The following is a 24,036-nucleotide window of genomic DNA, read 5'->3' on the forward strand; positions in this document are numbered from 1 at the left end:
GATATTAAATATATGTCTATTGCCTTATTTAGTGTGAGGAAATGTGACTGACATATAGATTATATACTTAATATCTGTATAGGAAAAACAAGTTATACTTACCATAAGTGATGTTGAATAAAGATTTTCACTAATAATTAATATTTCTAAGATATACTTAAGCTGTAGAATATACTTCATTATCTTGTACTTAAGTTCAGGGTTATCATCTACACTGTATGTTTACAATGTTTCTCACTAGTTTGTTCATTTTCTAACTCAGAAAATGCACTCCAATCTTTGCATTTAAGTTAGAAGAATGAATCAATCTTTTCTATTTATAATTCGGGCAATTTTAATTAATAGTTAAAATGCAACAATGAAAAACATAAAAGCAGCACAAGAAATCAAGAATGAAGCATTAGGAAGTCACAAAGTACACGAAGACATGAAATAAATTACAGCAAATGATAAGCAGTGAAACCAAATAAAAATTCTCTGCTACCCTTTTACACTAAGAAATTTAAGTACCAAGAGTTTTCTTTCCAAACAGAACCCATCGTATAGGCTGCAAGAACATAGAACACACAACATACCTGTACATGAGGTGTGTGAGCATGCATGGAGCATACTGTCAAAATCAGCAATGTGTGCCTAATTTAGATTAGCCAATGGCCAATGTGTTTAGGCAGCCAACCACTCCCTTCCTTATTGTGGTCCAACTAATAGAAGCATCTTTTGTAGATATTCAAAAAAGATAGAGTGTCTGTAATGTATATTGCCAACTTCTGGGGATTAGTATTGACATATGCATTACTATTTTTCTGCATTTATTTTCCAGATCAAATTTTTTACAAGGTCACTTTGCAAATGGCTGAAAAAATAAAAATTCCAAGTGAATAAAGAAAAAAGGAAAAGCTCTTCTGTGGTCAGCCAAAAATAGTAACTGAGTGATTGTAAAATATTATAGCCACGTCTGATACCTACACAAATAAGCAGAAGATTTAAAAACAGTTGGAAACTAGCTTTGTAGCTGGAAGATACTCAATAAATATTCATATACAGAATATACTAGAACTCTTTAAACATGAATTTGTAAGTAAGGTATGCCAACAATTCTTTGTATCTTGAGGCATTCCACGGCATTTAACAGAAAATCCTGAAAGAAAATATTTGTGCCAACATCTCATCTCATTTTATACTTAAAACAGTAGCTTCCAAAATTAAAAACTCTAACTTGCAAAATATTTTACTGGGATTAAGTTGGCTTTGAAAATTCAACTGGCTGGGTGAGGTGGCTTACGCCTGTATTCCTAGCACTTTGGGAGGCCAGTTGGTGAACTGCTTAAGCCCAGGAGTTCGAGAGCAGCCTGGGCAACATGGTGAAACCCTGTCTCTATTTCCTAAAATAAATAAATAAATAAAAGAAAATTCACTCATATATATTTAAAGTTTTAATTTAAAAAGGGTTGATTTTATAGACCAAATTTAGTCATTTCACTATTAATCTCTGTTTAACAGAAAGGTCTAAACTTGCACTACAAATCTGAGGCACGTAAGTATATATTACAACCAAAGCCATTACAATGCTCTTGTATTTTTACACTGTTTTATTTTTTTTTGGAGACTGAGTCTCACTCTGTTGCCCAGGCTGGAGTTCAGTGGTACAATCTTGGCTCACTGCAACCTCCGCTTCCCAGCTTCAAGCAATTCTCCTGCCTCAGCCTCCCAAGTAGCTGGGACTACAGGCGCATGCCACCACGCCCGGCTAATTTTTTTGTATTTTTAGTTGAGACGGGGTTTTACCATGTTAGCCAGGATGGTCTCGATCTCCTGACCTCATGATCTGCCCACCTCGGCCTCCCAAAGTGCTGGGATTACAGGTGTGAGCCACCGCGCCTGGCCTGTATTTTTATACTCGTAATCATGATTCAAAGTCATTTGTGATTAGGCTTTATCCACTGAGCACAAACATACAAAAGACAGTTCTTGCCCATCAACTGAGGTGCTGTCATCTGAAGTAGATAACCATTTTAAGTTTAGTTACTTAAATAACTGAATGCTTTAGAGAACAGGAAGTAGATGCATCAGAATTTTGTTTCTACAAAGTTTTTTTCTATTCTCTTAGGGCAAAGGTCTGCTGTAGGCTTTAACCTCATTGCTCTAGAAGAGCCTGGGCAGTGACAGCCACCATAAGATGGGCACCATTTTCTAGAACCATGAGTATGGTGTGATGGTTCTTCCAAAACTGCTTGGGAGAAAACAGATTTACTGTAGTCTTGTATCTTTTTTACGTATATTGCTTTCAAATAGGCAGAATGTTTTATTTTACTGACCATGGCTTAGAAGAAGCCTTTCCATTTTCTTTTTTAACATGTTTGAACAAGCAGATGAATGAAATGTATTTCACAGAAACCACAAAAGCCACGTCAGGTGTAAAAGCGTTTTTGTTTTTTTTACCTGACAAGTCAAAACTGTAAGACATGCTAAGTGGCCGCATTGCTGAAAAAAAGAAAACAAACAATAAAAAGAAAATAATTCAGCTGTTAGGAATATACAAGGAGGACAAAAAAGGGAACGGATTAATGAAGACCCTCAGTGGCTACATGTCAGGCTCTAAGGCAGAAGCTAGTGAATGAAAATCTCAAATACATTAAAACCATGCAAGAGTCTTAGTTTCAATTACATCACTAAGACTTGAAATGGAGGAACAATAAAAGGAAAAAGTAACTTTTTTAAAAACAAGTTAAAAATGAAAGCATGATAAAAATACAAACATTTTAAATAATCACAGAATAGGCTTTCTCACTTAAATACAGATTTTTTTAAAAGTCACGTTTTAAAACATGATTTTGGGGAACATATAACATCTTTAAAATTTCAGAGTAAATCTATCCTTCAATAATTTATATCAGGATGAAAAATTGGCTCTCGGAATAAAGGCGAAACAGTTTATAAAAAATTCTCAGTTCAGCTAGCTCAGCAGCATCACCACTATGTGTCAATAAACTATCTACTGTAGACCGTAAAACCTAGTAGTTGAAGGACGGTCAGACTGCCCGAGTTTGAACCTCAGCTCTGCCACTTACTGGCAGTGTGACCCCAGGCAAGTTACTTAACCTCTCTGTGCTGTAGTTACTTCATCTGTAAAATGAGAATAATCCTATCTTACGGAATTGTTATAAAGATTAAATAACTTCATGTAAAAAGGGTGCTTAGAATAGTGCTTGACACACAGTAAAAACTGAAAATAGTAGTCCTTCCTTATTGTAGTTTCACTTTCCATGGTTTCCGTTACTCATGATCCAAAAATATTACATGAAAAATCCCAGAAATAATTCATAAGATTTATTTATTTATTTTGAAATGGAGTCTCGCTCTGTTGCCCAGGCTGGAGGGCAGTGGTGTGATCTCAGCTCACTGCAACCTCCGCCTCCCAGGTTCAAGCGATTCTTGTGCCTCAGCCTCCTGAGTAGCTGGGATTACAGGCGCCCACCACCATGCCCGGCTAATTTTTGTTTTTTTTGTAGAGACAGGGTTTTTCCATATTGGCCAGGCTGGTCTCGAACTCCTGATCTCAGCTGATCTACATGCCTCGGCCTCCCAAAATGTTGCAATTACAGGCGTAAGCCATCATGCCCAGCCAATTCATAAGTTTTAAATTGCATGTTTCCTGAATATTACTTTTTCTATTTTATTATTAGTAATTGTGAATCTCTTACTGAGCCTATTTTATAAAATAAACTTTTTCACAGGTATGCATGTAAAGGAAAAAACATAGCATATATAGAGTTTGGTACTATCCATGGTTTCAAGCATCTACTCGGGGTCTTGGAATATATCTCCCCCTCAGATAAAAGAAGACTACTGTAATTCTCTTTCTTTTTTTTGAGACAGAGTCTCACTCTATTGCCAGGCTGGAGTGCAGGGACTGCAGTGGTGCAGTCTCAGCTCACTACAGCCTTCAAGCGATTCTCCTGCCTCAGTCTCCTCAGTAGCTGGGATTACAGGTGCCTGCCACTAGGCCCAGCTAACTGTTGTTTTAGTGGATATGGAGTTTTTCATCATGTTGGCCAGGATGGTCTCGAACTCTGACCTCATGATCCACCCACCTTGGCCTCCCAAAGTGCTGGGATTACAGGCGTGAGCCACTGTGCCCAGCCCATCATTTCTTAAAAATGAAGTTATTATGTATTTCCTGTTGAAGCACCCTACTTTTAAAATTTATTGCATATAATAACCACTAAATTGTATACTTTAAATGAGTGAATTTTATGGTATATAAATGCCATATAGCTCAATAAAGCTGTTAAAAAGGTTATTGGAGAGATGTGATGATTCAGGACAGTGAAGATTATCTATTTTCACTGCTGTAGTCCAAAGCTCTTAGCGGTACCTTTAGAAGAATGCATCAAAGAGAGAACATCTTTCCTGTGACCCAGGCTCCTCAGCCTTCCTAGGATTGTTCAGAAACCACCACATCAGACACTGAAGCACAGGACTTCAGATATCCATTGGCCATTCTTCCTTTCCTCTCCAACAAAGCATAGTCTTTGTTTTCCATTCCAAAAACGAAATCTACCAGGACTGCCCATATTCTCCAAAACTGCTGAAGCCAAAGCAATGCCTCACTGAATATCTTTATCCTAATGTGTAAGTTAGGATGTATGTTTTAAAAGGCATTTTACTGTGTTTTAGTTATCTCACAGGAGATTGGTTAGCGATTTTGTGTTGACAAAAATAATCTTCCTTGAACTTATCTCAGAAAAGTATTCTAAAAAGAAAAAAAAAAAACTTCCACTCACCATTCAAAAACCTGTACTTCTAAACTCCTATATTACCTACTCTAGATTTTCCTAATTACGTAAAGCAAATAAAATATTACATATTGCCACAGCACTCTTCCATCTTCTCTAGTATCTTCTTATTCTGCTCTTTTTTTCTCTAGCACATGAATATCTCTTTTGAAATAAGGTTGACTACTGTGTTAAGAAGGGGATGCAATTATTTCTTGGGAGATGACATTTATATATTTTCCAATCTCTATACCAAAAAGAGAATAAAAATTGAGGATCATGTCAATTAAGATGTTTAGAAGAAAGAAAATAATCAGAGACATGAACAAAGACTGATGTATAAGAATAGTAATTTCAGACTTACTAGGAAAAAATGGAAAAAGCCAGCAAATCAGGAAAATAGGTAAATAAAACCCAAGTAGCTATCTGTTAGGACATCACAACCTTATAAATCATATTTGGAGTCATATTTAATGACATAGGAAGATGGTCATGCCAAATAAAACATTAGATGCAGAGAACAGAGTACTGTATATACAGTTTTCATCCTCATTTTGTAATGCACAAGTAAATTCACAGTGGATGCCTCTGGCTGTTGTAATTATGGGTAACATTTTCTTCTTTAAACATTCAGACATTTTTGCCATTGCTGCAGTGAGCTCCTACTTGCAATTACATGTAGGGGAAAAGTGATACAAATATTTAGGGAAACTTTTCTTCAAGTTAATTCTGCCGATATTATCATAACTGAATTCCCCAAAGCAAAACTGTATAGTAAGAACCAATGTAGCTCTGTAGGAAAAAATGACCAAAATCCCTTACTTTACAATTAGGGTTTAATATCAATTTGAACTCAGAATTCTAGAAGTAACACTCTTACAGAACAGTATCTTTCTATAACAGCTCAATTCTGGTTGTTGTGAAATACCAACTGTCAAGGTTAAAATAAAGACATACTTAACATAAAAATGATATTTAATTATTCTAAAGTAGGGTTTCCATTAGCAACTAAATATAATTTTAAAAAGTGAAACTGAAGAATATGTATGTGACAAAGGCTTGCTATGAGAGATCAAATCACTAATCAAAAAGCTCCCCAGCAAAGGCCTAGGACCAGAAGGATTCGCTGGTGAATTCTACCAAATACCGAATGAAGAATTAATGCCAATCCCTCTCAAGCTCTTTCAAAACACTGAAGACGAGAGAACACTTTTTTTTTTTTTTTTTTGAGACGGAGTCTCGCTCTGTCGCCCAGGCTGGAGTGCAGTGGCCGGATCTCAGTCACTGCAAGCTCTGCCTCCTGGGTTTACGCCATTCTCCTGCCTCAGCCTCCTGAGTAGCTGGGACTACAGGCGCCCGCCACCTCGCCCAGCTAGTTTTTTTTTATTTTTTAGTAGAGACGGGGTTTCACCGTGTTAGCCAGGATGGTCTCGATCTCTTGACCTCATGATCCGCCCGTCTCGGCCTCCCAAAGTGCTGGGATTACAGGCTTGGGCCACCGCGCCCAGCTGAGAGAACACTTCTAATTTTGTTTTACGGGCCAAAACCCCCAAAAGTACAGGCTAAAATCCTTAATGAATATAGATTCAAAATTCTGAAGAAAATACTAGCCAACTGAATCCATCAGCACAATAAAAGGATCATACATCATGACCAAGTGGGATTTATCCCTGGGATGCAAGGATAGCTTAAGACCTGAAAATCAATTAACACGATATACCACCATAATAGAATAAAGAATAAAAATCACATGATCATTTCGAATGCAGAGAAAGCATGTGACAAAATTCAACACCTTTTCGTAATAAAAACACTCAACAAATTAGGAACAGAAGGAAATTACCTTAACATAATAAAGGCCACATATGGAAAGCTGACAGCTAACATCACACTCCACAGGGGAAAACTGAAAGCTTTTCCTCTAAAATCAGGAACAAGGCAAAGATGACCACTTCTATATTCAGCATAGTACTGGTAGTTCTAGCCAGAGCAATTAGGCAAAAAAAGAAATAAAAGGCATCCAACTGGAAAGAAAGTAATAAAAGTATCCCTGTTTGCAGATGACATGATCTTATAGATAGTGTATTGAAAAAAAAATTTATGGAGTTTTCTATCTCTAACAAACTATCAAGGAGATTAGAAAAACAATCCCATTGACATCACCACCAAAAAGAATAAAATATCTAGGAGTAAATTTAATTAAGGAGGTAAAAGATTTATACACAAAAAGTACAAGACAGAAATAAATGGAAGAATAATGTTCATGAATTGAAAGACTTACTGTTAACATGTGAATACTGCCCAAAGCTATATACAGATCCAACAGAATCCCCATGAAAATCCTAATGGTATTTTTTACAGAAATAGAAGATAATCCTAAAATTCCTATGGAACCACAAAAGACAATGAATAGCCAACCAATCTTGAGAAAGAATAACAAAGCCGGAGACATCACACTTTCTGATCTTACAATGTATTATAAAGTTACAATAAAAAAAACAGCATGGTACTGGCAAACAACAGTGGAACAGAACAAAGAGTCCAGGAATGAACCCACATATATACAGTCAACTGATTTTTTTTGTTTTTCTTTCTTTCCATGGAATCTTGCTATCACCTAGGCTAGAGTGGAGTGGTGCAATCACAGCTCACTACAGCCTTGATCTCCTGGGCTCAAGTGATCCACTCTGAAGCTTTGTCACCAGAAAGTACATTTAATTATTTCAACCCATGAGAGTACTCTGTACAGCCCAGTGCTGTACTATGGACACAACAACGAACAAGACAGACATGGGCCCTGTCATCACGAAGGTCACAAAACAGAAGGGCCAGGATTAAACAAGAAAAATCAATATGGAGTGGTGGAAGAGTTCAAGACTGGAAGCAAGAGGAGAGTCAGGGCTGCTGCGACAGATGACAACCTCGGCTAGGATAGTGGCTGTTGGGTTGAGAAGAGTGGAAGATTAAAAAGATCCAGAGAAAGTAAAATCAACAGGAGTTGGCCATCAGGTAAGAGTCAAAGATTATGTTAAGGTTTCTATATTGGGAAAACAAAATGAGATGGTTTGGGGAGAGACAGGATGAGTTCACTTGTGGACATGTTGGGTTTGTCTTGCTTGTAGGATATGAGAAGGCTCTATCTAGCAGACAGCTGGACGTATGAGTCTGAATTTTTAGAGAACTGCAATGTAGACTGTGAGCTGGAAGGGAGTCAGAAACAAAAACCATGGAAGAGGGTATGGTTGCTCAGGGAGAACAGAACCCAGGATAGAAACTTGAAAGTCCAAGAGTCTGAAAGAGGCAGAAGAAGAGATCAGAGGAGAAAACTAGCAGAGTGGGAGTCACAGAACCAGATCCTTTCCTGTTAAGGTATCACTATAGACTGTTTTCCTAAAGGCAGTTTCTCTGGATTCTTTGGGCATTTTTAGTCTTACAAACGGAAAGACAGTCGTATAAACAAAAATGTTTACAAACATCTTATAATACAGCCTTTCTATAAATCAAAATCAATATGTGCTTATAGTATATACTAAAAAATAAAAAATAATAACTCTAAAGGAAGTTTAGAAATAAGTTAAGTGGTATCAGGTAATAACATGCTTTCATGACATAATACCATATCTTTAAACCCATAATAAATAAACATAAGGTAAAACTATATATCTGTCATCTATATTTCTAAAATATAATACCTTGTCTTTGTATACGCAATACAATTTATAAAGTATTTTTACCATAATCCTATTTAATTCTTACATAATAGTCATATTGTAGGTTAAGAGGAATTTTTATCCCCCTTCTGCCAATGAAGAAAATGATGCTCAGAGAGGTAAAGAAACTTTGCTAAAACCTCAGTCTAGAGACTGGCAGAGCTCTTTCAATTATGGCATGATGTTCTCATATAGTTCAATATTAGAGAGGGGGAAGGATTTCCCACCCTATCAATTTCAAGTAAGTGTGAGGGGGTATGTATGTGAGAGAGTGAGAGTGAGAACGAGTGAGTGAGATACAGACAAATGAACAAGGAATGAGAACTCTTTACGTTAATAGGACTGGGTGTATAAAGATCCTTTTCCCAGGGGATGACTCTAGATTGAGTACAGGAAGCAGCGGACTCACCTAATCTGCTACGTCTAATCTCCTCTGGTGAGACAGGCCGCAGCTTTCTTTCTGCTTTAATTTCTTCTAATATTCTTTCATGGAGGCTCCGTGGCCGTGGTGGAGTTGGTTTCAGTTTTCTGGCTGAGACCTTGAAAGTAAGAAAAATGGCTAAAGACTTGAGTAATTACATAATTTTTACTGAAGTCCAGTCATACAGTACAGTATTATAAACTACATTTCATTGACTGAAACACTGCTTGATAAAAGACTACTTTCAAGTCATTAAATATTAAGGTTCCTAAAGCAATAGGGAGCTTACTGGATATCAGAGTGATTTGGTTATACATGCTCAAATTTTATTTTATTTTTATTTATTTTTATTGTTTTGAGACAGAGTCTGGCTCTGTTGCCCAGGCTGGAGTGCTGTGGTACAATCTCAGCTCACCGCAAGCTCTGCCTCCCAGGTTCAGGCCATGCTCCTGCCTTAGCCTCTCGAGTAGCTGGGACTAAAGGCGCCGCCACCACACCCGGCTAATTTTTTGTAATTTTTAGTAGAGACGGGGTTTCACCGTGTTAACCAGGATGGTCTCAATCTCCTGACCCTGTGATTCGCCCGCCTCGGCCTCCCAAAGTGCTGGGATTACAGGCGTGAGCCACTGAGCCCGGCTGCTCAAATTCTATTTTATGCTTATAGAAGGGGTCTCACTCTATTGCCCAGGCTGGAGTGCAGTGGTGCAATCTCAGCTCACTGCAACCCCTGCTTCCTGGGTTCAAGCGATTCTCGTGCCTCAGCCTCCCAAGTAGCTGGCATTACAGGTGCGTGCCAACATGCCTAGCTAATTATTGTATTTTTAGTAGAGATGGGGTTTCACCATGTTGGTCAGACTGCTCTCGATCTCCTGATCTCAAGTGATCCACCCTCCTCAGTCTCCCAAAGTGCTGGGATTACAGGCATGAGCCACTGTGCCTGGCTACACCTTTGAATGTCTAAGCTCAAGGGGTCCTTCTGCCTCAGCCTCCCAAGTGGTTGGGATTCCAGGCACATGCCACTGAGCCTGGCTTGCTCAACTAATTTTAAGCAGTTATAATTATGTTCCCTATATGCTAGCGTGATAGGTAATCAATTGCAGTGCAGGCTATTACTACTACTGTTTTTTGTGTGTTTTTTGTTTTTGAGAAAGGGTCTTGCTCTGTTACCCAGGCTGGAGTGCAGTGGCACAATCATGGCTTACTGTGGTCTTGACCTCCTATGCTCAAGTGATCCTTCTACCTCAGCCTCCTGAGTAGCTGGGACAACAGGTATGTGCCACTGCACACAGCTATTTTTTTTTCCTTTAATTTCTTTGTAGAGACAGGGTCTCTCTATGTTGCCCAGGCTGGTTTTGAATTCCTGGACCCAAGCAATCTTCCCATCCTGGTCTTCTGAAGTGCTGGGATTACAGGTGTGAGCCACCTCCCAAAGTGCTGTGAACATCCCACTTTACTGTTTTTAAAACTAACATTTTTTAGTAACCCACCATAACCTTCTTAGATTGTTATTATCTTCATTTTATAACTGAGAAAATAAAGGCCCTGGGAGGCTGATGAGCTCCCTCAGAGACGTGTGGCTGCTAAATTGTGGAGCCAGTGTTCAAGTCCAGGTTCATATGGTCCAAGGTCTTTCTACTCTACCATGACCTACCATCCTACCATGACCACTCTGCCTGGGTGACACAGTGAGACTATCTCAAAAACAAAAAGAATATAATTTACAGCTGGGCTTCATCTTTAGAATAAAACGCTCAGAGGAAAAACCACCTAGGAAAGCTGAGTTCTAGAGATGACTCAACCCTAGAGTAGAATAATTCATTATGGTATCTCCAATCTAGAGAACTATGTCGAATTACATACTGGATTTAAAGGAGGTCTGGATCTGATGAAGTCGAGGATGATTTCATGAGCACTCTTTTTTAACCGAGGGGGAATATCACCATTCACCTAAAAGGAGACAAAAAGTAGAAGATTCATGTGACTATCTAAGACTCTCATGAATTTCTGGGTATAGCTGTTATCTCAAGTATGCCACAAAATTAGTGAAGTGTAATTATCAAGGATACATTTCAAATCAATAAAGTGGGGAGTAAATGGCTGAGTGATTCAGAGGAAAAACTGTGAAATTTAAGAAAATCCAAGTTTACCTTAATTCTATCACTTTGGGAAATTTCAACAAAAAGTTTCTAAAATTATGAATGTAAATGGAATAAATAATACTTGAACTTATTAAGTATTTTATGATTAAAAAAAACTTTTACCTCTTATTTTCCTCCTTGTAAAAAATGTAGGTAGGCCGGGCACAGTGGCTCATGCCTGTAATCCCAGCACTTTGGGAGGCCAAGGCAGGTGGATCGCCTGAGGTTGGGAGTTTGAGACCAGCCTGGCCAACATGGTGAAACCCTGTCTCTACCAAAAATACAAAAATTAGCTGGGCGTGGTAGCAGGCACCTGTAATTCCAGCTACTTGGGAAGCTGAGGCAGGAGAATAGCTTGAACCCAGGAGGAAGAGGTTGCTGTGAGCCGAGATTGCGCTATTGCGCTCTAGCCTAGGCAACAGAGCGAGACTCCGTCTCAAAAAAACAAAAACAAAACAAAACAAAAACAACAAACAACAACAACAAAAAACCCCACAAAAACCTAGGTAATAGAAAAAAACCAGGGATAAGATTCACACTTTGTAAACGAAACTCAAGCGCACAGCAGAGGACATCTGCCTGCATCCACACAACTTCTAAGTAGAAGAGCTATTGTGGAGGACCAGTCTGACTCTGACTGTACTCGAATGTCCTCTCTTTTTAAAGCAATGTGTTAAAAACAATTTTTTTTAGAATTTTTTTTTTAAACCCAGAAAACCACAAGAAGTAACAACTTAAATTCCCATTCTGACCACTTAGAAGGCACAGTCATGACCAGTTTGTCCTATTTGTTTCCTGGTCTTGTTTGAACAAAATAGAACCTCAATGGTCACTCCCATGCCCAGTGCCTTCCCCAGACGTGACCACCATATTGAGTTCAGAGTGTGTGGCAAGCCTGCTGGGGCCTACTCAACATCCACTCTCCTCTTCCTCCCTGTGCTGGTCCTCCCTCTCCCCCAGCCCTGAATGAGGGCAAGACGGCCCAGAGCAAGCTTCAGGAATAACTGCTGCTGCTTGAGCCAAGCCAGGCATATGACTGCTAGTTTAACGAGGGTGACTGAGAAGTAGTACCAGTGGCCTAACATGGCACCACCCACTACTTGTGGATTTCATATTATGTAGATTTAAAAAAACCCCTTATTTTATAAAACAATTTAATCAGGCTTTTATATTACTCACTAGTCTACTCCTGAATAACATGTATCTTTCTGGCTAATTTTCACATGCTTTCTTTGTATCCTAAGAGCAGGAATGAGAATGGATTAACCGAGGCCAAGGCTATATGTTCCATTCCCAAAACAAGCATATTAACTGTAGTCTCCTCGGTAGTCAGAAGCTGTATCCTGGGTCCCAGTTACAGATGTGGGACAATGCTCCTGAGGGAGGCAGCAGGCCATTATGGACCTAAGTCAGTACGGGTGGAAGAAGCTCCCTTATCCAAATGCTTGGGACCAGAGTGTTTCAGATTTTTGAATATTTACATTATACTTATCAAAAAATCTGAAATGTTCCAATGAGAATGTCTTTTGAGTATCATACTGGCCCCCAGAAAGTTTGCTGGAGCACTTCAGATATTCAGGTTTGTGATGCTAAACCTGTATAAGGAGAAGTGGCTGTGTGAAAACCATTCTGCTGCTGGCTCAGTAAAATTATTTTCCTATAAGAAAACAAGCTCTCTGAAGTGAAATGAGAAATGATTCCTGGATGAACACAAATAGTAGATGCTTAAGTAAATAAGATCAGTTATAGAAACTTGGTATTATTTTTGAGCAACAATGCCTGAAACAAATAAAAAGCTTTTTTGTATTTTACTCAGTAGAGACAGGGTTTCACAAAGTCGGCCAGGCTGGTCCTGACCTCAGGTGATCTGCTTACCTCAGCCTCCCAAAGTGCTGGGATTTCAGGCGCGCGTCAGGGCGCCCAGCCCAACAAAAAAATTCTAATACATAAAATGATCTCCTTTGAAAAATTTAAAATGTCTACCCTGTACTCAATCTTGTTTCTGAAATAATTTTCTTTTTTTGCGACACGGTCTTGTTCTATCACTCGGGTTGGAGTGCAGTGGCGTGATCACAGCTGTCTTGACCTCCCAGGTTCAAGTGATCCCTCCACCTCAGCCTCCTGAGTAGCTGGGACTACAGGTGTGAACCACCATCCCCAGCTAGTTTTTAATTATTTGTAGAGATGGGAGTCTATGTTGCCTAGGCTGGCCTTGAATGTTTAGGCTCAAGCGATCCCAGCACTTGGCCTCCCAGTGTTGGGATTATTGGTGTGAGCCACCGCACCCTGCCTATTTATTTATTTATTTATTTATTTATTTATTTATTTATATGGAGATGGGGTCTCACTAAGTTGCCCGGGCTACTCTCAAACTCCTGGGCTCAAGCAATCTTCCTACCTTGGCCTCCCACAAAGTGTTGGATTGCAGGCATGAGTCATTGTGTCTGGCCTTTTATTTTTATCTTAAATGAAACAGAACCATTAATGATGGCATAAGACCACAGCTAATAATCTACAAAACCAACTTACAGTTTAGTGATTGATATTGGTCCCTTAATGAAATTTCAAGAAGTGTGAGGTTAGGGCCAAACATTCTTCTTTGTATGTTGATACCTAGTTGTCCCAATATCAATTGGTGAAAAGACCTATTCTTTCTCTATTTAATGGTCTCAGCACCCTTGTTGTAAATGGATTGAACATAGGTGTATGAGTTTGTTTTTGTACTCTGAATTCTGTTTTTATATCCTACACTGTTTTGACTACTACAGCTTTGTTGTAAGTTATAAAATGGGAATGTGCAAGCCCACCAACTTTTTCTTTTTCAAGATTGTTTTGATTATTTGGAATTCCTTGAGATTCTGTAAGAATTTTAGAATCAATTTTTCCATTTCTGCCAAAAAAAATTGTCATTGGAATTCTGACAGAGAATAATGTTTGACCCTTACCTCACACCATATATATAAATTAACTAAAAAAACTGATCAAAGACCTAAATATAAGAGCTAAAACTATTTATAAGTGTCTCAGGTTAGAAGATAAGGGAAAATCTTCATGAACTGAATTTGGTAATGAATTCTTAGATATGACACCAAAATCACAAGCAACAGAAGGAAAAATAGATAAACTGTATTTTAGCAAAATTAAAACCTTTTGTGCATCAAAGGATACTATCAAGAGAGTGAAAAGACAGTCTACAGAATGGGTGTTTGTCTATACTTGCAAATTATGTATCTGTCAGGGGTCCACTATCCAGAATATATAAAGAACTCTTACAACTTAACAGCAAAAATACAAACAATCCAATTAAAAAATGAGTACAACACAGCCTTATAAAAAGAATGAAATCATGTCCCTTGCAGCAACATGGATGGAGCTGAAGGCCATTATCCTAAGTGAGCTAATTTAGAAACAGAAAACCAAATACTGCATGTTCTCACTTGTAAGTGGAAGCTAATAACGGGCACATAGGGACGCAAAGATGGAAATAGTAGACACTGGAGAACTCCAAAAGTGGGGAGGTTGGGAGGGGCGTCAGGGTTGAAAAGTTACCTATCATGTACAATGTTCACTACTTAGGTGATGGGTACGCTAGAAACCCAATCTCCACCAGCATGCAATATACCTATGTAACAAACAGGCACATGCACACCCAAATCTAAATTAAAATTTTAAAAAATGAATTCAAAATCTGAACAGACATTTCTCCAAAGATATACAAATGGTCCACAAGCACATGAAAACATGTATGACACTGTAAGTCATCAGGGAAATGCAAATCAAAACCACAATGAGATATCGTATCACACTGTTAGGGGAGTCATAATCAAAAACAAAATGAACAATAACAAGTGTTGGCAAGGATGGGAGAAAGTGGGCCCCTCATACATTGCTAGTGGGAATATTAATTGGTGCAATTGCTGTGGAACACAGTTTGGTAGTTTCTCAATAAGCCAAACACAGAATTACTGTATGATCCAGTCACTCCATTCCCAGGTACATACTCCAGATAACTGTAAACAGGTATTCAAACAAAAATGTGTACACTACTATACACCGCAGCACTACTCATGCTAGTGAAAATGAAAGAATCCAATTGGAAAGAACCCAAATGTCCATTTGGGTCATGAATAAACAAAATATGATACACCTGTACAGCCATAAGAAGGAGTAAAGTACCTCGCTGGGCATGGTGGCTCACGCCTGTAATCCCAGCACTTTGGGAGGCCAAGAAGGGCAGATCACCTGAGGTCGGGAGTTCAAGACCAGCCTGACCAACATGGAGAAACCCCATCTCTACTAAAAATACAAAATTAGCTGGGTGTGGTGGTGCATGCCTGTAATCCCAGCTACTTGGGAGGTGGAGGCAGGAGAATGGCTTGAACCTGGGAGGCGGAGGTTGCAGTGAGCTGAGATTGCGCCATTGCACTCCAGCCTGGGCAACAAGAGTGAAACTACATCTCAAAAAAAAAAAAAAAAAAAAAAAGAAGGAGCAAAGTACCTCAGCATGCTGTAATATGAATGACCCAGCGTGATGGCAGGCACCCATAATCCCAGCTACTCAGGAGACTGAGGCAGCAGAATGACTTGAACCCGGGAAGCGGAGGTTGCAGTGAGCAGAGATCACGCCATTGCACTCCAGCCTGGGCGACAGAGCGAGACTCCGTCTCAAAAAAAAGAAAATGCCCTGTGTGTTCCTCCAGATGCTATCTTTCATCTTCTTTTAAACACTGCTTAAAAGAAACTCGCCGGGCGCGGTGGCTCAAGCCTGTAATCCCAGCACTTTGGGAGGCCGAGACGGGCGGATCACGAGGTCAGGAGATCGAGCCCATCCTGGCTAACACGGTGAAACCCTGTCTCTACTAAAAAATACAAAAAACTAGCCAGGCGAGGTGGCGGTGCCTGTAGTCCCAGCTACTCGGGAGGCTGAGGCAGGAGAATGGCGTAAACCTGGGAGGCGGGGCTTGCAATGAGCCTAGATGGCACCACCACACTCCAGCCTGGGTGACAGAGCGAGACTCCGTCTCAAAAAAAAAAAAAAAAAGAAAAGAAAAAAAAAACGAAACTCATACTGTTTGCTCACTGTCACCATTGCTTCACCTACTACCATAAAACGTGGTGTCTCTTACTTTAATGAACGGATCAAACAATTTCTATGTTGCTAAATCTGTTAACCATTTCACAGTGCTCATCCGACCTCTCTGAAACACCACCTGCTCTTTGCAGCTGCACCTCCACCTCCCCTGTCTTTCCAGCCTTCTCTCTGGCTATGGCTTGTCCGTCGTTATTCCGCCAGATTCCCCTACTTCAGGTCCAAGGCCGCACAGGTTCTGTCCTGTCATCTTTTCTTCTCACCTTTCCAGTTTCCTGCATTCTGTTGTGTCGTCTAATGATGGCAAGTTGTTTTTGCTGTTCTCATGTTTGTTGGTCTTTGTGTATGTTGGGGTTTTTTCCCCCTACTTAGTTGCTTCTCTACAGGTTATCAGTGGCTCCCAAAATACTGGAAGCTTTGAGAGAACAGAGAGTGTAATACGTCCTTCCAGAGTCAGAATAAGGTCTAGCACATAAAAAGTCCTTTACAAATATTTTAAAAATTAAAATAAAATTAACAAATACAAACAGGTAGCATAGATTTTTAAATGTTTAAAAGCATGAAATAAATGTAGATGTTAAAAATGAAAGAATATTTTCTTTCAGTCAAATTGGTCAGCCACAAAGGACACCCATTTGTATAAGGATGTGAAGCAATGGGCAAAACTTTCTGTTATAAATAATAATCATCACAGTATTTCTGAGGGCAGCTGGGGAATATGTACAGAGCACAGAGCACTGGGGTCAGAGAGAATGAGGCTGAGCCTCAGCTATGCCTTGTAACCAGCTGTCTGAACTTGGAAAGTTACTACCGAGCATCTTTAAATTTCAGTTTCCTCATCTGTAAAGTAAATCAGATTTGATATTTAGTTGAAATGTTTAGCTTATTAAAATTAACGAGCAGCTCAAATAGCCACTTAACTATCAAACCAAGTGACATGGCTGGGCATGGTGGCTCACGCCTATAATCCCAGCACTTTGGGAGGCCGAGGTCGGCAGATCACCTAAGGTCAGGAGTTTGAGACCAGCCTGGGCAACATGGTGAAGTCCCATCTCTACTAAAAATACAAAAATTAGCCAGGCATGGTTGTACACGCCTGTAATCCCAGCTACTTGGGAGGCTGAGGCACGAGAATCACTTGAACCTGGGAGGCGGAGGTTGCAGTGAGCCAAGGTCACGCCACCGCACTTCAGCCTGGGCAAAAAGAGTGAGACTGTCTCAAAAATAAAAAACAAAAAACAAAGTGATGTTTCATAAGAACCTTCTGACATAAAATAACTTTGATTAAATTTCCTCAAAAATGTGGACAGAATTCATTAATCCATCCCGTAACTATTTATCGAGCAAGGTATTCAGTATTTGGTTGCATGTCAGGCCCATGTTCTTGTCAAAGGGGATAAACAGTGAGAATAACTAAGTTCTTGTCTTTGTGAGGGAGACAGACAATAAATCTGGAAATATATGGCAATGTCAGCTAGTGAAACACGAGAGTAAAGAGATGGAGAAGACTTTTCTAATGAGGGAAAACTTGAGCACAGGCCTGAAAAGTAAAGAGGCAAATTATGCGGCTATGGGAGAGGAGATTTCCTGAGAGAAGGAATATCCAAGGCAAAGGCTCTGTTACAGGAGCACACTAGGCACTGCTGAGACACTGGCAGAGATCAGGGCGGTGAACAAGAAGAACCCTGCAGGGAAGCACAGCAGAAGATGAGGCCTGAGAGGTAACCTGGACCCAGCCGTGTGGGCTGTGCCGGCCCCGGGAAGCACAGCAGAAGATGAGGCCTGAGAGGTAACCTGGACCCAGCCGTGTGGGCTGTGCCGGCCCCGGGAAGCACAGCAGAAGATGAGGCCTGAGAGGTAACCTGGACCCAGCCGTGTGGGCTGTGCCGGCCCCGGGAAGCACAGCAGAAGATGAGGCCTGAGAGGTAACCTGGACCCAGCCGTGTGGGCTGTGCCGGCCCCGGGAAGCACAGCAGAAGATGAGGCCTGAGAGGTAACCTGGACCCAGCTGTGTGGGCTGTGCTGGCCCCGGTAAGGACATGGAGTTTCTTCCAAGTGTGATGAAAAGCCAGTGGAAGGTTCTGAGCAGAGCACTGACATGACCACATTTTTTACTTAAGAAGCCTACTTGGTTGTTTTTGGGAAAAACAGATTGAAAGGGGCAAGCTTGAAAGCAGGAAGGCCACTTAGAGGTTACTGTCATAGTCTGATGAGAGATGATGGTGGCGTGGAATAGAAGATATTTTGGCCACGTGCCATGGCTCATGCCTATAATCCCAGCACTTTGGGAGGCGGAGGCAGGTGGATCACTTGAGCTCAGTCAGGAATTTGAGACCAGCTTGGGGAACATGGCGAAACTCTGTCTCTACAAAAAATACAAAAAACACTTGCTGGGCGTGGTGGCGCACACCTGTGATCCCAGCTACTCAGGAGGCTGAGGTGGGAGGATCACTGGAACCTGGGAAGTTGAGGCTACAATGAAGCTGTGATCGTGCCACTGCACTTTAGCCTGGGTGACAGAGCAAGACCCTGTCTCAAAAAAAAAAAAATCTCTCAAGTGGAGATGGAGGGAAGTGGTCAGAATCAGGGTATGTTTTAAAGGGAGAGCTGTCAGAATTTGCCAATGAACTAGATGTTCCACATCTAGGAACTTAAGGATTTCATGGTGGACATTTAAAAAGATTTACATACAAGGATACCCAAGATATGTTGCTTATAAAGGGATACAAGGTCATTTGTTTAATAAACTCCAGAATAGCCATAAGCTAGAAAAGAGCCATTTAGAAATAATGTTGAATATATAATGACATGAAAAAAATAATCACGATATGTTAAGCAAAACAACCAGTAATAAAACAAAACATTCTATATTAACTCAGTATGCCCAAATAAAGTGCATAGAAACAAGGCTAAAGGTTATTGATCAACATGTTAACAAAATTTCTGTCTGGGTTATGGAATTATATGTTTGTAACTTTCCTTCTTTAAGCTTAATGTGCTTTCCAAATTTTCTACAACGATCAAGTATTACTTGTATAAAAATAAATAATTTTTAAAATTTAATATTAAAATTATTTTCAACAAATGCAATTACGGATGAATAACTATTTGAGTCCATTAATAGTTTCTTGTTTTTCTTTTTTGAGAGAGGATCTCACTCTGTCGCCCAGGCTGGAGTGCAGTGGCTCAATCTTGGGTCACTGCAACCTCCACCTCCTGGGTTCCAGCAATTCTCCTGCCTCAGCCTCCCTAGTAGATGGAACTACAGGCGTGCACCACCACGCCCAACTAATTTTTGTATTTTTTGGTAGAGACGGGGATTCACCATGTTGGTCAGGCTGGTCTTGACTCCTGACCTCAGGTGATCCACCCACCTCAACCTCCCAAAATGCTGGGATTACAGGAGTGAGGCACCACGCCCCGCCTGACAGTTTGGTTACTTACCATCACTTTTCGCAAGGTGTATCTTTTGCAGCGAATGTCATCCATTAGCATCTCATAAGGGGTGAGCTGATACTCAATGGGCAAAGGGTTGTACTGCCGCTCTTGGACCTTCTTGAGTTTTACCCCATTCCTCAAATCCCTCATCACCTGTACCCAGAATCGTGCCTGAAAGAACCAAGGATAGAGAGACATCAATGAATAAAAGTACTAGTTTCTTCCAAACAGTCAGTCATACAGAATAAATGAAGAGCCTGGATTACAAAACAACGAGTAAACCAACCAAAAACTATTTTAAAAATTAGATTTTGGTTACTAAAAGATGGGTGGAAAGAAAGTAGAGAATCCACAGGCTCCCCCTGCCGAGGCACATGGCTTTAAACCTAAGCTCCACCACCGTGGTAGGCTTCATTAAGGGCTCAGGTTCTTCATGCTTTCCTGCGTCTATGCCGTTATGTGACTCTGCTCACTAAAGGAGACTACATTTCCCACACCCTGACTTTGGGTTTGGCTATATGATTTGCTTGGCCACTGGAACAGTGGTGGGTGTGATAAGACCAAGGGATTCAAAAGGGTATGTACAATGGGCTTGTCCCTTGTGTTTCTATTGTGGCCATGAGAATGTCAAGCCTGGGTTAGCCTGTGGTCCCAGGATAAAGATGAGATACCTGTAAAGTGGAGCTACCATAGAGGATCTGGAGACCCATGAGCTAGTAAGTGCTTTTGCTTTATGCAGCTGTGATTTTGTAGTGGTTAGTTACACAGTATTACTGTGACCACAGCTGACTGACAGACAGCCACTTGCCAGCTATTTGACATGGAGCAAGTTGCTGCACCTTTCTGAGCCGCAGTTTCCTTATCAATAAAATAAGTGGTACTTTTATTACTTGTTGAGAATATCAGAATCAGTGGATGGTGCTCTGTACATAGAAAATACTAAAAAAGGCTGGGTGCAATGGGTCACACCTGTAATCCCAGCACTTAGGGAGGCCAAGGCAGGTGGATCACCTGAGGTCGGGAGTTCGAGACCGGCCTGACCTATATGGTGAAACTCCGTCTCTACTAAAAGTACAAAAATTAGCTGGGTGTGGTGGTGTGTGCCTATAATCGCAGCCACTCAGGAGGCTGAGGCAGGAGAATTGCCTGAACCCAGGAAGTAGAGGTTGCAGTGAGCCCAGATCGCGCCACTGCACTCCAGCCTGGGCAACAGAGTAAGACTCTGTCTCAAATAAATAAAATAAAAAACATAAAATAATACAAAATCTATTTATATTTATCTTATTATACTTTAAGTCTTTTGTTCTCCTGCCTATAATGTGCCAAAGTCTCTACTTGAGTGAAGTCCATCACAATATTTAGCTAAAAACCTGTAACTTGTTAAAATTAACAAGTGACATGGCTGAGCGCAGTGGCTCATACCTATAATCCCAGCACTTTGGGAGGCTGAGGCGGGCTGATCACGAGGTCAGGAGATTAAGACCATCCTGGCTAACACGGTGAAACCCTGTATCTACTAAAAATACAAAAATTAGCCAGGCGTAGTGGCATGTGCCTGTAGTCCCAGCTACTCAGAAGGCTGAGGCAGAAGAATCGCTTGAACCTGGCAGGCGGAGGTTGTAGTGAGCCGAGATAGCGCCACTGCACTCCAGCCTGACAACAGAGTGAGAGTCCATCTCAAAAAAAAAAAAAAAAAAAAAAAAAAAATTGACATAATAGTTACTTAAATCTATTTACTGTAAAATCAAGTGAAATATTTCATAAGAATCTTCTATGTAAAATAACTGATTAAATTTCTCAAAACATCCTCAATAACGATTCATAATTAAAAAAAAAAAAGTTGGGTTTAGACAATGAGAAGCTACCAAAAAATATAAAAAGCATACCATTTCCCATCCTCTTGTTCCAAAAAGGATTTGAGGTACTTATGGTGTACCATTAGACACCTCCTAAAATATTCATATTTACAAAGATTCTTAGATTCTGCCATTAAAGATGTTCTAAAATAATATCCCTAAAATATCCGTATTTCTCTCTTGGGAATGCTTTCGTCCCAACTTCCACACTTCTCTTATTCATTCCTTTAAGATGCAGTCCAAATATCGTCTCATCTTTTAAAAGTCTCCCTTCGGGCTTTAAATTAGGGGACAGGGGACAGTTACCCACATTAGAAGCTTTAGCTATAATTTATAAAAGGATTCAAACACACTTTGTTCTTTTTGTTTTTTGTTTTTGAGATGGAGTCTTGCTCTTGTCGCCCCATGTTGGAGTGCAATGGTGTGATCTTGGCTCACTGTAATTTATGCCTCCCGGGTTCAAGGGATTCTCTTGCCTCAGTCTCCTGAGTAGCTGGGATTACAGGTGCCCGCCACTACACCAAGCTAATTTTTTGTATTTTCAGTAGACACAGGTTTCGTCATGTTGGCCAGGCTGGTGTTGAACTCCTGACCTCAAGTGATTCACCCACCTTGGCCTCCCAAAGTGCTGAGATTACAGGCATGAGGCACTATGCCTGGCCCATACTTTGTTATATAGTCGGTTTTGTGTGTATAATTGTTTAGTTAAAAAATCTTACGTACTACTTTTCAGAAATTAAAGTCGCAGTTATTATATAAAATAACAGACAACTGTCATCATATGCATTCCTGGAGATTATCATTTATCCCTTATACCATTAGGAAGATTCTGAAACTAGAATCTGCTACTAAAGACATTCTAATTCTCTCTCAACTCTGCTCTTTTCATTCTAATCTTTCTAGGTAATTCACTTAGTGGTCTTATGAGGAGGAAGTTGGTGATCTACGCAAATATAACTCCCTCTGGAGTTAGTGCTTCTCTTGTCAGGCATGACACTGTTTTCAAATGAAGGTGGCTTACAGTAAGAAATTAAATTTTTACTTTAAGTTTATACTAGCTGTTTGCTAACTTTTGAACACTGGAAGTTATTTATCTGGTTTCAACGACTGGAAAACCAATTTAAAATTTATTGGCCAAGATGATATACACCTAGAACGACACTATCCAAGTATTCTACATAAAGGAAAATCAATAATCAATTTTATTCTAAAATGACAAATAATACCAGCTTTTAAGACAACGTAGGCAAGTATTTTTTTTGTCTTGAAAGTTCCAAATATATTGAAGATATCTATCAATAAATTAAGAATATTGCAAACAAGAAACAACTCAAATGACCAGCAACAGATGAATAGATAAACTGCGATATATCCACACAGTGGGATACTTCTCAATACTCTACGGATACAGACAACACGGATGAAATCTCAAAACAATTATGAAGAGTGAAAGAAGCCAAACCAAAAACAGTACATACCAGCTGGGCACGGAGGCTCAAACCTGTAATCCCAGCACTTTGGGAGGCCAAGGTGGGCGGATCACGAGGTCAGGAGTACGACACTAGCCTGACCAACATGGTGAAACCCCGTCTCTACTAAAAATACAAAAATTAGCTGGACGTGGTGGCATGCACCTGTAATCCCAGCTACTCAGCAGGCTGAGGCAGGAGAATTGTTTGAACCCAAATGGTGGAGGTTGCAATGAGCCGAGATCACGCCACTGCACTCCAGCCTGGGCGACAGAGAGAGACTCCATCTAAAAAAATAAAAATAAACCCCCAAAACAGTACATACCATATGATTACATTTATATAAAATTCTAGAAAGTGCAAACTAATCTATAGTCACAGAAAGCACATGACTAGTTGCCTGGAAACTGGGGAGGAGGGAGGCAGGAGGTAGGATTATAAAAAGGTATGAGGAAACGTTGGGTGTGATAAATAGGCTCATTATTTTGATTGCAGTGATGGTTTCATGGGTGAATATATATATATGTACAAAACATATGTCAAAATTTATTAAGTTATACATTTTACATATGTGCAGCTTACTGTATATCTACTGTATCTCAATAAAACAGTTAGAAAATAATGTGACAAACAAAACCTATTAGGTCAAAAGCAACCCATTCATATAATAATGGCATGATTTATCTAGCACTCTTAACCTAAAAAGTCAGAATCCTGAAATGTGCCTTCCTCCTGATACCTGGACTTCAACAATCTTTTTTTTTTTTTGAGTCAGAGTCTCCCTCTGTCGCCCAGGCTGGAGTGCAGTGGTACGATCTCAGCTCACCTCAACCTCCGCCTCCAAGTTCAAGCTATTCTCCTGTTTCAGCCTCACAAGTAGGTAGGATTACAGGTGCGCACCACCACGCCCGGCTAATTTTTGTATTTTTTAGTAGACATGGCTGGCCATGTTGGCTAGGCTTGTCTCGAACTCCTGACCTCAAGTGATCCGCCCACCTCAGCCTCCCAAAGTGCTGAGATTACAGGCGTGAGCCACCATGCCTGGCCTTGGACTTCCACAATCAAACACACTCTGCAACATTCACTGTTCTGTCCCCAAGGCTGTCATGCCTACCAACTCTAAGTTTTATATGAGAGCAG

The 24,036-nt window shown here is 40.2% G+C and overlaps 1 protein-coding gene across 26 annotated transcripts in view; it reads right to left on the bottom strand.

The window, feature by feature from the left end:
* Positions 1-24,036, bottom strand: part of SPIRE1 (spire type actin nucleation factor 1) — a 196,402-nt gene that overhangs the window by 33,719 nt on the left and 138,647 nt on the right. For 15 of the 26 annotated variants that reach the window (XR_013408406.1, XR_013408405.1, XR_013408408.1 and 12 more), the window contains 3 exons: positions 19,578-19,742; positions 10,767-10,853; positions 8,895-9,024 (listed from right to left, as the gene is read on the bottom strand). Coding sequence is in view for 15 of the 26 variants with exons in the window: in XM_077975376.1 (XP_077831502.1) it covers positions 8,895-9,024; positions 10,767-10,853; positions 19,578-19,742 (382 nt within the window). In the remaining 11 variants the exon portion in view is untranslated. Of the gene's footprint in view, positions 1-2,439; positions 2,482-8,894; positions 9,025-10,762; positions 10,854-19,577; positions 19,743-24,036 lie in introns of all 26 variants that reach the window. The other 11 variants (XR_013408412.1, XR_013408410.1, XR_013408415.1 and 8 more) reach the window with 3 other exon arrangements.

This window comes from Macaca mulatta, chromosome 18 (assembly GCF_049350105.2).
Source record: "Macaca mulatta isolate MMU2019108-1 chromosome 18, T2T-MMU8v2.0, whole genome shotgun sequence".
Classification (NCBI taxonomy): Eukaryota; Metazoa; Chordata; class Mammalia; order Primates; family Cercopithecidae; genus Macaca; species Macaca mulatta.